The sequence below is a fragment of the Coenobita brevimanus genome, chromosome 6 (genome assembly GCF_032717465.1).
Source record: "Coenobita brevimanus isolate Jiangsu-jjx chromosome 6, ASM3271746v2, whole genome shotgun sequence".
NCBI classification, from domain to species: Eukaryota; Metazoa; Arthropoda; class Malacostraca; order Decapoda; family Coenobitidae; genus Coenobita; species Coenobita brevimanus.
Window position 1 is genome coordinate 49,131,345 of NC_136959.1, and position 13,192 is coordinate 49,144,536.

Below are 13,192 nucleotides of genomic sequence, written 5' to 3' on the forward strand. Positions count from 1 at the left end.
ACCTCATCATTCACACCCCTTACATTCCATGTTCAGTCCTTAGGCATCACCTGTTGGTCAGTGAATTCACTATATGCAAATGAATCCATGCTGGTAGGGTATAAGCAAGAAATTTGAAGTCATGAATGATAAGTGAACATATGTATGGTATGGTCAATTGCTGTGTGCATTTTGTTAATTCTCTTACTAAAACAGGAATGGGAAAGAACATTTGTTCTTTCCCATTCCTGTTTTAGGATTTTATCCATCCAATTAACTGATGTGAAATACAGTTGACTGATACCAATTATACGATTATGATGATGACAATGATGATAAATTACTCTGCAAAATTATACAGTACCTATTACTGTACTGCAATTGCTAATGCATACCTAACTCATTTTAGGTGGCAAGTCACAAAAATAGTACATCAGCTGCAGATGCAAATCTGGTATCTTCTGCTTCCACTTCAATTAACAAGAACAAAGCAACTACCAAAGGCAGGCAGAAAAAGCAAGCCAGAACCAAAATCAGGGCCATTACAGCTCTCTTGCATAATGATAAAACTACTCAACAGGGCCAAAAGTACATAAAGACAAAAAAAACAGGCATCTCACTCAACACTAAAGAATATATACCCAGGTATGGAAATGCAGCAAACAGCAGTATTACAAAGTCACCTTTACTAATCAGTGCAGAAGCAAAATCACTCATTCAGTATGACCAAGGAGGTAACTTGCCAATTTCGACCTACCCACAAAACACAGACCCAGATGATGATCAAGCTTCAGAATCCTCACATGAGAGTACTGAGACAGCCATCTACTGTGATAACATTCCTCCACCCCCTGGTCTGGAAAACTATAAACCATATTCACAGACAAATGATGGATACAATGTGGTACAACATGCTATGCAAGCTGTTGAAAATCAACATATTCTGATGGATTCAGAACACAATCATATACTACAAGAACAAAACCCAGAGATGGATGAAGAGATAAAAATGCAACACAAAGAATTACCAGAGAAATCTGCACATTCTTGTAAAGAAATCGAGCAAGCTATGATAATGACTGAATTACAGAATGCCATCAGTCAGCGAATACAGCAAAGTCATCCCCAAATACAAATATCTGAAGGTAAGTCTGAATTACAGTTTTCACCTGTAGGGAAATGAACTGCTATGACAAAAATGCTGCATTGAACATTATTACAGCACCTGTAAACTAAATAAGAAATGTGTAATATACATTACAGTTAAAGAAATGTGTAACATACATTACAGTTAACTGAACACTAAGGGTATATCTTGTATTTTGCAACACTCAGAAATACAATATTTTCAAAAGGTTATTTCATGCCATAAAGGTACAGTAGAGTATGGTTCTTATATATTGTATACATACACACAACATCAAAAATGTTTACAACATTGTATTTTCCTGTAGGAAGGACACAAGTCAAGAGTAAAAGCAGTGGGAATGAAATATTTGAGAGAAGCTTGTGGAGTTGCATAGGGTGACAGACAAATGAGGAAGTGAAGGAGAATTGAGAATTGTGGTGATTATATGGATGTGACTGAAAGCATTAAGAGGAATACTCTGAGACAGTTTATTCATATGGAAAGGATGGAGAATGAGAGATTGACTTAACCCCTTAACCGCGGGGATGTCGGAAGCGCTCCGTGCTCATGCCGCAAGGATAATTGCGCTCCGATTGACATTTTAAAAATATTTGCCAAAAATTAGTTATTAGTCCTAGAATATTATAATTAAATATGCATATGGCACATACCTTCAGCTTTCTCCTGGGATGTTTGTTGAGCCTTTGTCAGCTACCATAGTACTTGTGGAGACTTCTGAAGATGGGTAACGAAGTCTCCACTTTACACTTCCTGACACCCCGTAATACCATTACCATTGCCTGATATTATCACTATGGTCAGACTCAAATATGAAGTCTGTTTGGGTGGGGCCCGAGAGGGGATTTCCCTCTCTACAGCTCTGCCGCATCAACCCCAGTACCTATCTCTCTCTCTCTCTCATACGTCAGCTATTTACTATTTGAAATTGTATATTAAATATTCTGTACTTATTAAATATATTAAATAAGGCTATATAGTGCTATGAATGTGTCGCTTTTTAGGATAATAACAATGATTTGTGTAAATTCCACACCACGTGACAACGTCGCGTTCCGATGTTGCCAGAGGTCAAGGACACCCACCTCAGACCACAGGTGACCGGTCATTTCCTCCCTGATCTCCACCCACGATGGCAGCTACTCCGACTCGCTCTCGTGTGCTCCACAGTCGGGAGAAAGAACTTATTTACAATGTGAACAAGTATTTTTTTAGAAGAAAAGGCTATTGGAGACTTTATAATTCCACCTTCAGGAGCAGTTGCTCGCACTGCCAAAGCTACCAACGTTAGCGAAAAAACAGTCCAAAGAATCTGCTCAAAATTTAATAAAGCTTGTGTGACACAAATGTCACCAGAACAGCCTGTATTCTCGTCACCAAAAAAGAAGCGCAGTGCAACTGTAATGAATCTCGACGATTTCGACAAGCGTGTGGTCAGAACTCTCCTGGGATTCTATGAAAGGCATGAAATTCCTACATTGCACAAGATTTACGAAACATGTCTTTCAACGGAAGCAACGAGTCTCTTCGCAGGATTCTCTTGCAGATGGGCTTCAAATATGCAAAAGTTGATGGCCGAAAGTTCCTTATGGAAAGGAGCGATGTAGCAGCAGCTCGGACCAGATTTTTGAGAGAAATTCGGCAGGTCAAAGTGTCTTCCCAGAACATTGTGTATCTTGACGAAACTTGGGTAAATCAAAATTATACAGTTGGAAAATGCTGGACTGACACTGCATCCCCACAAGCCACTGGAATACAGCAACCGACTGGAAAAGGACGTCGTTTAATTATTGTGCATGCTGGAACGAGAAATGGCTTTGTTAACAATGCTGAGTTGATATTTCAAGCAAAAAACGATGGGGACTACCATAATCAGATGAATTCAACACTTTTTGAAGACTGGTTCAGGAATCAACTAATACCAAACATTTCACCAAACTCTGTAATTGTTATGGATAACGCTTCCTATCATTCAGTCCAACTTGAAAAAAACAACCTCGTCCTGGAGAAAATCGGATATAAGGGACTGGCTTATAAAGAAGGGAGTACGGCCCAGCGACGATCTCTTAAAACACGAGCTGTATGAACTTGCAAAGAAGTTTGATACTGGCACAAAGTATGTAATTGACACAATTGCTGAAGAAGCAGGGCATCGGGTCATAAGATTACCACCGTACCATTGTCAGTACAACCCTATTGAGCTCATTTGGGCTCAGGTGAAGACCTATATAGCCAAGGCAAACACCTTCAAAATGGTTGATCTTAAACGTCTTGCCAAAGAAGCTTTGAATCACGTAACACCGAATAACTGGATGAAAACAGTGCAGCATGCTGAACAACAGCAAGAAGAAGATTCACAGCAAGACGTAGCAGTCGACCATTTCGTGGATTCATTCTTAATCAACATATCAGAAAGCTCAGAGGATGAATTGTCTGATTAAAGATCAGAGAGGACTTATGCGTACTGGGGAAACCTCTATAAAAAAAACGCGCCAAGACTTTTACCTCAGTGGTGGTGTGGAAAAAAGGTCGAAATAATATAGAAGAAAACAAAACTTATAAATATATAAAAACTTTCTCAATCAACTGAGAGAGAGAGAGAGAGAGAGAGAGAGAGAGAGAGAGAGAGAGGAGGTTTGGCAGAGCTGTAGAGAGGGAAATCTCCGTGCGGGCCCCACCCAAACCGACTTCATATTTGAGTCTGACCATAGAAACACTATTCTGTGAATTTCAAGTAGTTTGGAATCCATATTCCAAAGAAAAAAAAACACTGTGAAAGCAAGGTAAATTATGAGCGCGTACGAGCTTTACCCCCGCGCTCGTTCTCCGCTGGTATTCTGAGGCGGGCTGTCATTTATTATTTATAAACACACTCACACTTTATATTCCTAGTACTTTATTACACTTATTTATATATACAATATATATCCATAAGTTTTCTTCACTACTAATAGTTTATTTTCACTCAAGGCATTCACTTTCTCGTTCAGTAAACTAGCATAGAGGGCGAAGCTTTCACTTTCACTGTCATTACTCCAAGTCTCACGATTCACTAGAAAGTTCGTAGTCACTGTCCATCATTATCATGGATAAATTAGCCAGTTCACCTTCCACAGCAGAGTCACTTAGTCCTTTACCCCTTCCCACACGAGGTTTAGTAGGGGTAGAGGTCACAGGGCCCTTTGCAGTGGGCGCAGAAGCGGAGGAAATGGAGGGGTGCAAATCCGACATGGTTTCACCTCGAAAGATGACAGTAAACTGAATGATGTGGCTATTATGGGCAGGGAAGGGTTGACAGTATCAGCGTGGTGACAGCTGCTAATTTATATGCTGTGAAATGATTGGCAGGAAATCTAGACAATACATAATAAAATAGGTAGTTCCAGGTGAATGTAAGTATCACTTAGGCTTCTCTTTCCTTTCTTATATACATTTTTATTACGAGAACAGGTCATACGGCATATTTCAAGGGGAAATAAACAGGGAAAATTAGCGAACGAGTGCACGTGGGGTGTTGCCAGGTGATAATTAGCCCATTCCAGGTGAATGGCAGGTCAATTACCTTTTCTCTTATTTATATACATTATTTTGTATAAGAATGAGGCATAGGGTACATTTCAATGGATGAAATGAGTGAAAAAATCCAAGCAGGATTTGCGTAGCATGGCGCGGTTGGGCAGGCGGGAGGAGATGGTAATGGAAGTGAGGTAAGGAGGGGAGTAAAGGACAGGGGAAAAATGGCTAAATTGTCAATAATGGATGGGAGTACAGATGACATTAGCAGCTCTGACTATAGCTGGACACTTGCAGTACTGACAGATGATACAAACCACCACGTGAAAGTCCAAGTGAATTCAAAATAACACAGAATTACAAAAGTGACGCCCCACGGTATGATCCTTTGTGCCCGAGCGTCACGAAAGTGATGCCCCGCTGTTAAGGGGTTAGAGTGTACAGTATGTGAGTGAGTTGGAAGGGGAGAGGGGGGGAAGAGAAAACTGATGATGAGGTGGAGGGATGGAGTGGAGAGCTATATGACAGAGGGGTGTGTGAGTTGGAGGAAGGGTAGCCAAATGGCAAGGGACAGGGTGACATTAGGTGATTTGTTTATGGCCACCCCTAATGGAATTAAGGTATCTGACTACTGACAGATACACAGGTGGACAGACAGATTCTCTTTGTTTGGTTCTGTAATCAATGTGTTTGGGTTTAGTACAAAAAAAAAAAAGGAGAGACAGACAGACAGACAGACAGAGAATTAACATCAGAAACTGTGTGACCAGGTAAAATTATAAAACAGTTTTATATACCTAATTTTGCTTCAGATCACAGATTCAGCACTGTCAATGAGCAGCCACTATCACCACAAGAAACTTCACAACCATCATTTCAGGAAGAATATTCAAGATCTGCCAACAAGTCCAAATCACATCGCCACGCAAGCTCCTCTATCAGCTCCATACCAAACAACATTCCTGTTACTGGCAGAGTCCTACAACTTGGTAAATTAAATGGTCCAAGTTCACTCACACCTAGATGCTGGCAACAGAGTCAACCTGCTGAATCACATAATAAATTGCATTACAGTTCATCAATCACATCACCAGCAAAGGAACACATGGATAAATTAATGGCACCTTCCCCAGTAAAAGCCAGAAGGCAGTATCAGTCTGCTAAACCATCAACCATGTGCCACGAGGTGCAACATGAATCAGTAGTTAATGACCAGCACAAAATAATATTGCCATCACCCAAAACTACCAAGCACCATTTTATATCATATGGTTTACCCACCAGAACTCAAAATTCGCATTCAAGACATTCCTCACCAGTCAAAAAACAGCTGAACATTTCACCCAAGTCAACAGATCAATTCAGGCATAGCAATTCACACTCTACTGTGCCTCATCACTCAGCTCCTCCTACAGACACAGACCATTATTCTCAGATTCCCAAACAATTTCATTATTCAGATTCCCATTCTAAACAACAACATATCACATCATCAGCAGCTGACAAGAGTTCCCAAAGTACTCTATCTCCCTTATCAACTATAGATAATCAACAGTCTCCCCAAGACTCAAGAGAACACAACAGTTCACACCTACATCATCAACCAGTATTTCCTCCCAGTGCACACTGTCATATTCTACACACTCCAAGCTCAGGCCATCCACAGCCTCCAAGCACTCCAACACCACCTAACCAACACATCCTACCTCCATCCACACCACCAATCCAAACTCATATATCTACTTCCCACAACTTTAGTAGCCAATACTCTCCATCCAGTTCACCAAATACATCCCAACGACTGCCACCAATTCCATTTAAGTCGATTCACCATCGTCCTCCACCCACTCCACCTAGGTTAAGGCATCAAAGACCATCCTCATCAGTTATGACTGGTTTACCTCCTACAGGACAGTCAACATCAGGACAGGACCAGCATTCTTCATCTACTATGCACATCCAGACTTCTAAATCAACACATTCTAGGCAACAGAGTAGAAGCATGGTCTTTAGAAAATCTATTTCAAGATCCCTTGAGGATTATAGTTCAAAGGCTGCCATCATGGGCGAAAAACAACATTATAATAATACTGCAACAACACAAAAAAATTCTAAGAGTATGCTGAAAGGCTCCTCTGCTATAAGTGTATCCCTACCCAAAAATATGGACACAAGAGAGAATAACATGATACAGACTGGCCCATACACTCAGCGTATGGTACAACCAGTTATAAGTTTACACAGTAATATACAGGAGGATATTAGCCCCGCAGCCACAAGCTCGCCGATCACCAACAGACGACGTTCTAGATTCCCTGATGATTTCCTGTGGCAAGGCAGTCAAGGGAAATAATGGCCATCGCTGTAGGGAAACATATTAGTCAGCAACTGACTTCCTTTATTTGTACAATAGTGTCTTACCATCATGTGAACATCCCAAAAAGAGTGTAGTTAATGTTTGTACGTTTGATGGTGTGACTGGCAGAGCACTTGGGCCGGAGTGCAATGGGGCCTACAAGCTATGGGTTTAATCAAGGAGATGGGCAAAGGTTTTTCCATCATACAAATGCTACCAGAGGCATTGATTGGTTTCCTAACCTTGAATGTTCTAGAATAATGGTAGTCTAGCTTTGAGACTCTATGCTCCGAGGGGAGCAAAACTGGATTTGCCTGTTTTTAAAAGAAGACCTATTTTGATATTCTGAGATGGAGAAACCTGCAAGGAAGGAGGGTTAGACCTTTCCCAACCACCACAACGTTTGGATGAAGCTGGAGTGAGCACATCTCAGATCATGGGGGCTGTGATAAAGGGTGTGAACAAATTTGATAAAAGTGAGTAACTTTCTTCCAAGATATGCAGTGAAACTGCATGCACTTTGAATTTCTTGCTGGCATAGGTAACTCCTGTCTGTTGGTTGCATCCCAAGACTGACTGTTGAAGCTCCACACCTAGATTAGGACGTAACTGTTTTGGTGACATGGTGTCATGGGAAGTAAAAAAAAAATGGCATTCTTTGGGCAGGACTGCCATGCAATGGACATCTTCATATCCCTTGGCATGAGATTTTTTTCTCCAGCTAAATTCTTTTATATATATATATATATATATATATATATATATAAAATCTCCATCCATCCATCATCCAATCCTATGTCGCCCAATAGAGAAGGATAGAAACCCAGGGCTAGGCAAGTTGGTCCTGACATTTAAGATGGGAGTGTCCAGCCTCACTCATCCCTCAGTGGCATTACGTGAGCAGTAAACCCCAACCACTTCTTGGATATAAACCTACAAGGGGCATTCAAAAAGCTTTGGCAACAGGGTACTAAAATCAAAATTAATAGAGATATTCATTTATTGAAGTTCACAGTCCTTCAACATACTCTCCTCTAAGGTTTACACACTTCTGGAGCCATGTCATCACTTAACAAAGTACTCCAAGTACTCAGAAACAGGTGTACTCTTCAGTTCTGAATTTATTCTCCTAGCAAGGTCCTGTTCCCTTCGAAAATTGATTCCAACAAGTTTTTCTGACAACTTAGGGAATAGCCAAAAGCCACACAATGCCAGATCAGGACGGCACCCTGTGACTTTTGGCTATTTTCTAAGTTGTCAGAAAAACTTGTTGGAATCAATTTTTGAAGGGAACAGGACCTTGCCAGGAGGATAAATTCAGAACTGAAGAGTATACCTGTTTCTGAGTACAGTAAACTCGCCCCGAACACGTTCTTGCTGAACGCACTCGCAATTATACACGGTTAGTGTTGGGATACGTATAAGACAACGTAAGATTAAAGAACCATAACGAAAACTATAAATTTACTCAAGAGAGGCCTTTGAAAGGCCAAATCCTCGAACATCAGCTCAGCACGCACGGTTTGTTTTGATCACGTGATGTGATTCGCTGTACTGCTTTTCCTCAGTGCTGTATTTGTAAGTTAAATATTTACAGTACTGTTCTGGTAAGTATATATGCAAGTCAAAGTATTATTAAATAACGTTCAAGAAAAAAAGTCTTATAACCAGTTTTCTGATAGGCGTCAGAATATTACCTATTTTATTTGTGTTAAATATTTGCTGTACTGCTTTTCCACAGTACTGTAATTGTAAGTTAAATATTTACTATTCTGGTATGCACTTGTAAGTTAAAGCACTTAAAAGAAAGTTAAAGCATTAAATAAAGCCTTGTAACCAGTTAACCTGGCTACACACGATCAGTGGGTTCCAAGACAATTCGTCATCATGTTAATTCCCCATCAGGACAGTTCGGACCCTGGATGATTCCCCGTCATTCTATACTTATACTCATTAATTAATCAATACTTTTATATATATACTTATTATTAATTAATCAATACTTTAATAACTATATTTCAGGGGGATCCATTGAAGTCTATGTTGTCTTGTTATTGTTGTGACGGTGAACTGGCTTGACAGCGAATAGTCCCGAAACCATTTTGCTCCCTAGACTCCCTAAACGTGGTATTTTGCTGTTATCTGCCATTGGTAATCAATATGAAGCACTTTAAATGGTTAGAAGGTTTATTTAATGTTATAACTCACAAATACAGTACTGCACAGCAAAACTTCAACATACAAATACGTAAACACAAGGCAACATTCCGACGCCGATTGGTTTCAGCATCGGAATGTTGCCTTGTGTTTACGTATGTGTATGTTGAAGTTTTGCTGTGCAGTACTGTACTGTATTTGTTAGTTATAACATTAAATAAACCTTCTAACCACTTAAAGTGCTTCATATTGATTACCAATAGCAGATAACAGCAAAAGACCACGTTTAGGAGATCTAGGGAGTAAAATAAGGAGTAGTTGAAACTTACACGGTTTCGCGCCGAACGCGCCACATTAGGAACGAAACCCACGCGTTGGGGGCGAGCTTGCTGTACTCGGAGTGCTTTGTTAAGTGGATGACACGGCTCCAGAAGTGTGTAAACCTTAGAGGAGAGTATGCTGATGGAGTGTGAACTTCAATAAATATGTAACTCTATTAATTTTGCTTTTATTATCCTGTTGCCAGAACTTTTTGAACGCCCCTCGTACACAGGCTTAATCCAATTGGAGCACCTGAATTACCCACTAAACTACCAGGCGCCATAATTTGGTAATATGGCTGCCACCCAGCATAATAAATGGTGTCCTAGTGTACAGGAAACCATTTGGCTTGTCACTCAGTGTAGTTATCCATAGGCAGAAGGAAGGGGAAAGAACGATGGAAAGATAGAAGAGGGAGTGTAAAGTCACTCGTAGGCAGAAAAAAAGACAGAAGAGGAAGGATGGATGAAAGGAAAGGGCAGACACCCAAAGCAGCACTACATCGAGTGAGTGAATGGTAAACGCCCCACCTACCACACTATATAAATATACCGTATATATATATATATATATATATAGTGTATATATATATATATATATATATATATATATATATTATTATACTTCCTTCATTGGTGAAATTCACTTGAAAATTTCCAAATAATGGCCAGTAGGAGAGCCCTAAGCAAATAGGAAGAGTCCCTGCTATCCTCAACTTACTGCTGAAATGGAGGCCCTGTGTCCCACTGCCTATTTTGGAAGTTTAATGTGACAAAAGTCAGTGCAAAACAATCATTACTGCAAGTGGTCCTGCTCCATCTGCAGTCATCAGCATTACATGATGTTACTGCAGTTCAGCATGAATAAATTGTGCTGAGTGGTTGTGTTAGTCAAGAGGAGTGAACCTAGAGCATGTGGGGTTACAATGTGATACTGCACTATATGGATCAGGAAATATCAGGGATGAATTGCCCTCATTAAAATTACAGGTTGCTTAACTTGTGCAGTGGAAGCCACAGCTGCAGCTGTTTATGGTAGTGTTAGCCACCAGTAGCCTATGCCCATCTGAGAATTGCATTTCAAATCCCCCTCCCCCCCAAACCCAAGAAAAAAACATGCAATAGTATCTCATAGTAGCAGCCCTCCTCTAGTCCCACCACCACCCAGCACTGTCCCATTTTCATTTATGACACCATGAAGAGTGAAACTTACAGATGTGGTTAAAAACAAATAATTATAAGCTTGGTAACATACAAAGAAAGAAACAAGCAGAGACAATGTGGAGTGAACCAATATCTCTCACACCATGAAGGTAAAGTATAGGACTATAAAAATCTCAACCCGGGGAACTTACCACTAAGGTTGGAATCACTTATACCGGCAGAAAGTTTAAAATGCCAACATTTCATAGAAACCTTGAGAGGTTTCTCGGCCTCTTACATCATTTAACAGAGTTGTTCACAAGCTTGGCTTCAGCCTCCTTGGCCAGATGTGTGTTCTCTCCAGCCTCCTCTAAAAAGATGACTGTGGTCAAGGAGGGTTTATTCTTCCTTCCTAGCATGTCTCAAAAGAGAAGGGTAATAAATTTGGTATTTTTTAATTCTAATCTAAAATTTTATACTTATGTATTTCAGTTATATATATCCACTGGTTACAAGTTGCTTCACTTTAATATTACATCACATTGAAAAAATATATATTTTTCTGTTGATGATTTAACACTGAAATTAAAACCATTCCAGTAGATTCCAGCTTTAGAACAACAGCTAATACAACTACTGTATCAAGACTAGTGCTGAGACATTTAACCCTTCCCATCCCGACCACTTTTCCACCACTGACTCCCCCCAATCCCGACCATTTTAGGAAAAAAAATTTTTTGGCTCAAACCTTCGCTTTTGGCGAGAAACATCGAAAATTCATAGAGAAATCGCTCACCTGAGGTTTAAAGTACTCATTACAGGTAGGAGTACCTCCTTACCTTACTGGGTTTTCTATCAGGCTGGCACCAAAGAAAACGAGTTCTATGGGAGGATAACTATTTCACACCACTCATAAACGGTATTTATTTATTTACTTGGTATGAATTTATATGTAGTACAAGAGTATATTGGTTTTCAAGCAGTAATATAGGCATTATAAGCATTGTTTCACTCACTAATACATGACCTTTTTTTGCCACATTACCTGATCATCATTTCTAACTGTTTCTTCCTCTAATGCTATGTAAAGTTTGTCCTCCACATTGTCATTGATTGGGGAATCACTCTGGCCCTGAATTTCGTACCGTGGCATGACATGGCTATACTAGCCAGGTCACTGATAATAGGTGAATTGCTGAGACAATGGCATGCAGGGGGGGGAAGGAGGTCATGCTGGGTAAGGGATTGTTCCTGCATGGCATCTTGTTGAGGAAGGTGTCATGTGTATACGTACCAAAAATGACTCGCGAAAATTGAAAATTGTGCAAATTAGGGACCTTGCAATATTTTCGCGTTTATGTACGTCGATGGGATTGGCAGTGACAAAACGTGTGGACGTTAAAGAACGTCGACGGGACGCCGCGGGTTAATGGGAAAAAAAAAATGCACACTGAACACAAGAACAGTCATATTTTTACAAAAAGATTCCAGAAATGGAGCATAAAGATACTCCACATTTGATATCATTCTTGTTACTATTTTAGCTCTTTCTTTATTTGAAACTACTGTATACCTCAATCTTGAGCTGCTTTAAAAATTGAAAAAATTCAGTGACAGGTCCACCTTAAGCTATCTGTTGGTGATTCTTTCACTATATTATTTTCTGTGCTGGAGAGGGATGCTTTCATGTGGTGGCACCAATATAACCATGTTGCTAAACTACCTGCTTATACAAATGTCCTGCAACTAATTCCTCTCCCCAGTGAGGAGGATGGTGGACTGCAAGAGATGGGCAACTTAAGCCTTCAGTCCACCAGTTTCATGTGTCAGATGAACCTGGGACAAAAACAACAACAGAAGTATAATAAAATAACTGTATAGTATAAGCTTGAAGGAGAGTCTAATATTTCCACACCAAGGTTAAACTGAACTCACTAAGTTTGGCACAGACTGCTTAAAAAGTAAAGTACCAGCCTTCTGTAATCAGGGTAGAAGTACATGTAATTAAGGAAACAGATTCACAAACTTATTCTGGTACCTGGGATCTGGAAATCATGTCAGGACTCCATATTATAAATACAAATCATAATAGATAGCATGATGGATAGATAGATAGTTAGATAGATAGATAGATAGATAGATAGACAGACAGATAGATAGAAGCAGCAAGTCAGGGGATGAGAAAGGTATTAAGTCTGCGAGAATCGAGCAATGCTAAACATGCTTACACACTCTAACTCAAGGAATGCTTGATAGGCACACGACAGCGTCTTGTGACCATACACGCACATACACACATACTCACACACAGGCTTCTAGAAACTTCACATCAGAATATTCCACGTGACACGACCCCTGCTAAAATAGGAATTTAGGAAGCAGAGCTTAGAAGGAGACAGGCCATAGAACCAACAGGTAGTAGGGAGAAGGAGCCTAGCAACATGGGCGAGAGGGTGGAAGAGAGAGAGAGAGAGAGAGCGAGACAGGGAGGTTAGCTCGCGGGACTCTATTTCACTCCTGTGTGAGAGACTTTGTTAATATTTCCAAGACAAATAAAAATAGTCCCATACTAATCTT

General features: G+C 40.1%; 1 protein-coding gene across 1 annotated transcript in view; it reads left to right on the forward strand.

Annotated features, from left to right (window-relative positions):
* Nucleotides 1-7,134, forward strand: part of LOC145401168 (nephrin-like) — a 101,672-nt gene extending 94,538 nt beyond the window's left edge. The window contains exons 23-24 of the mRNA XM_080273489.1: nt 389-1,124; nt 5,452-7,134. Of these exons, the coding sequence (XP_080129615.1) occupies nt 389-1,124; nt 5,452-6,992 (2,277 nt within the window). The 3' untranslated portion in view covers nt 6,993-7,134. The remainder of the gene's footprint in view (nt 1-388; nt 1,125-5,451) is intronic.
* The last annotated feature ends 6,058 nt before the right edge of the window (nt 7,135-13,192 follow it).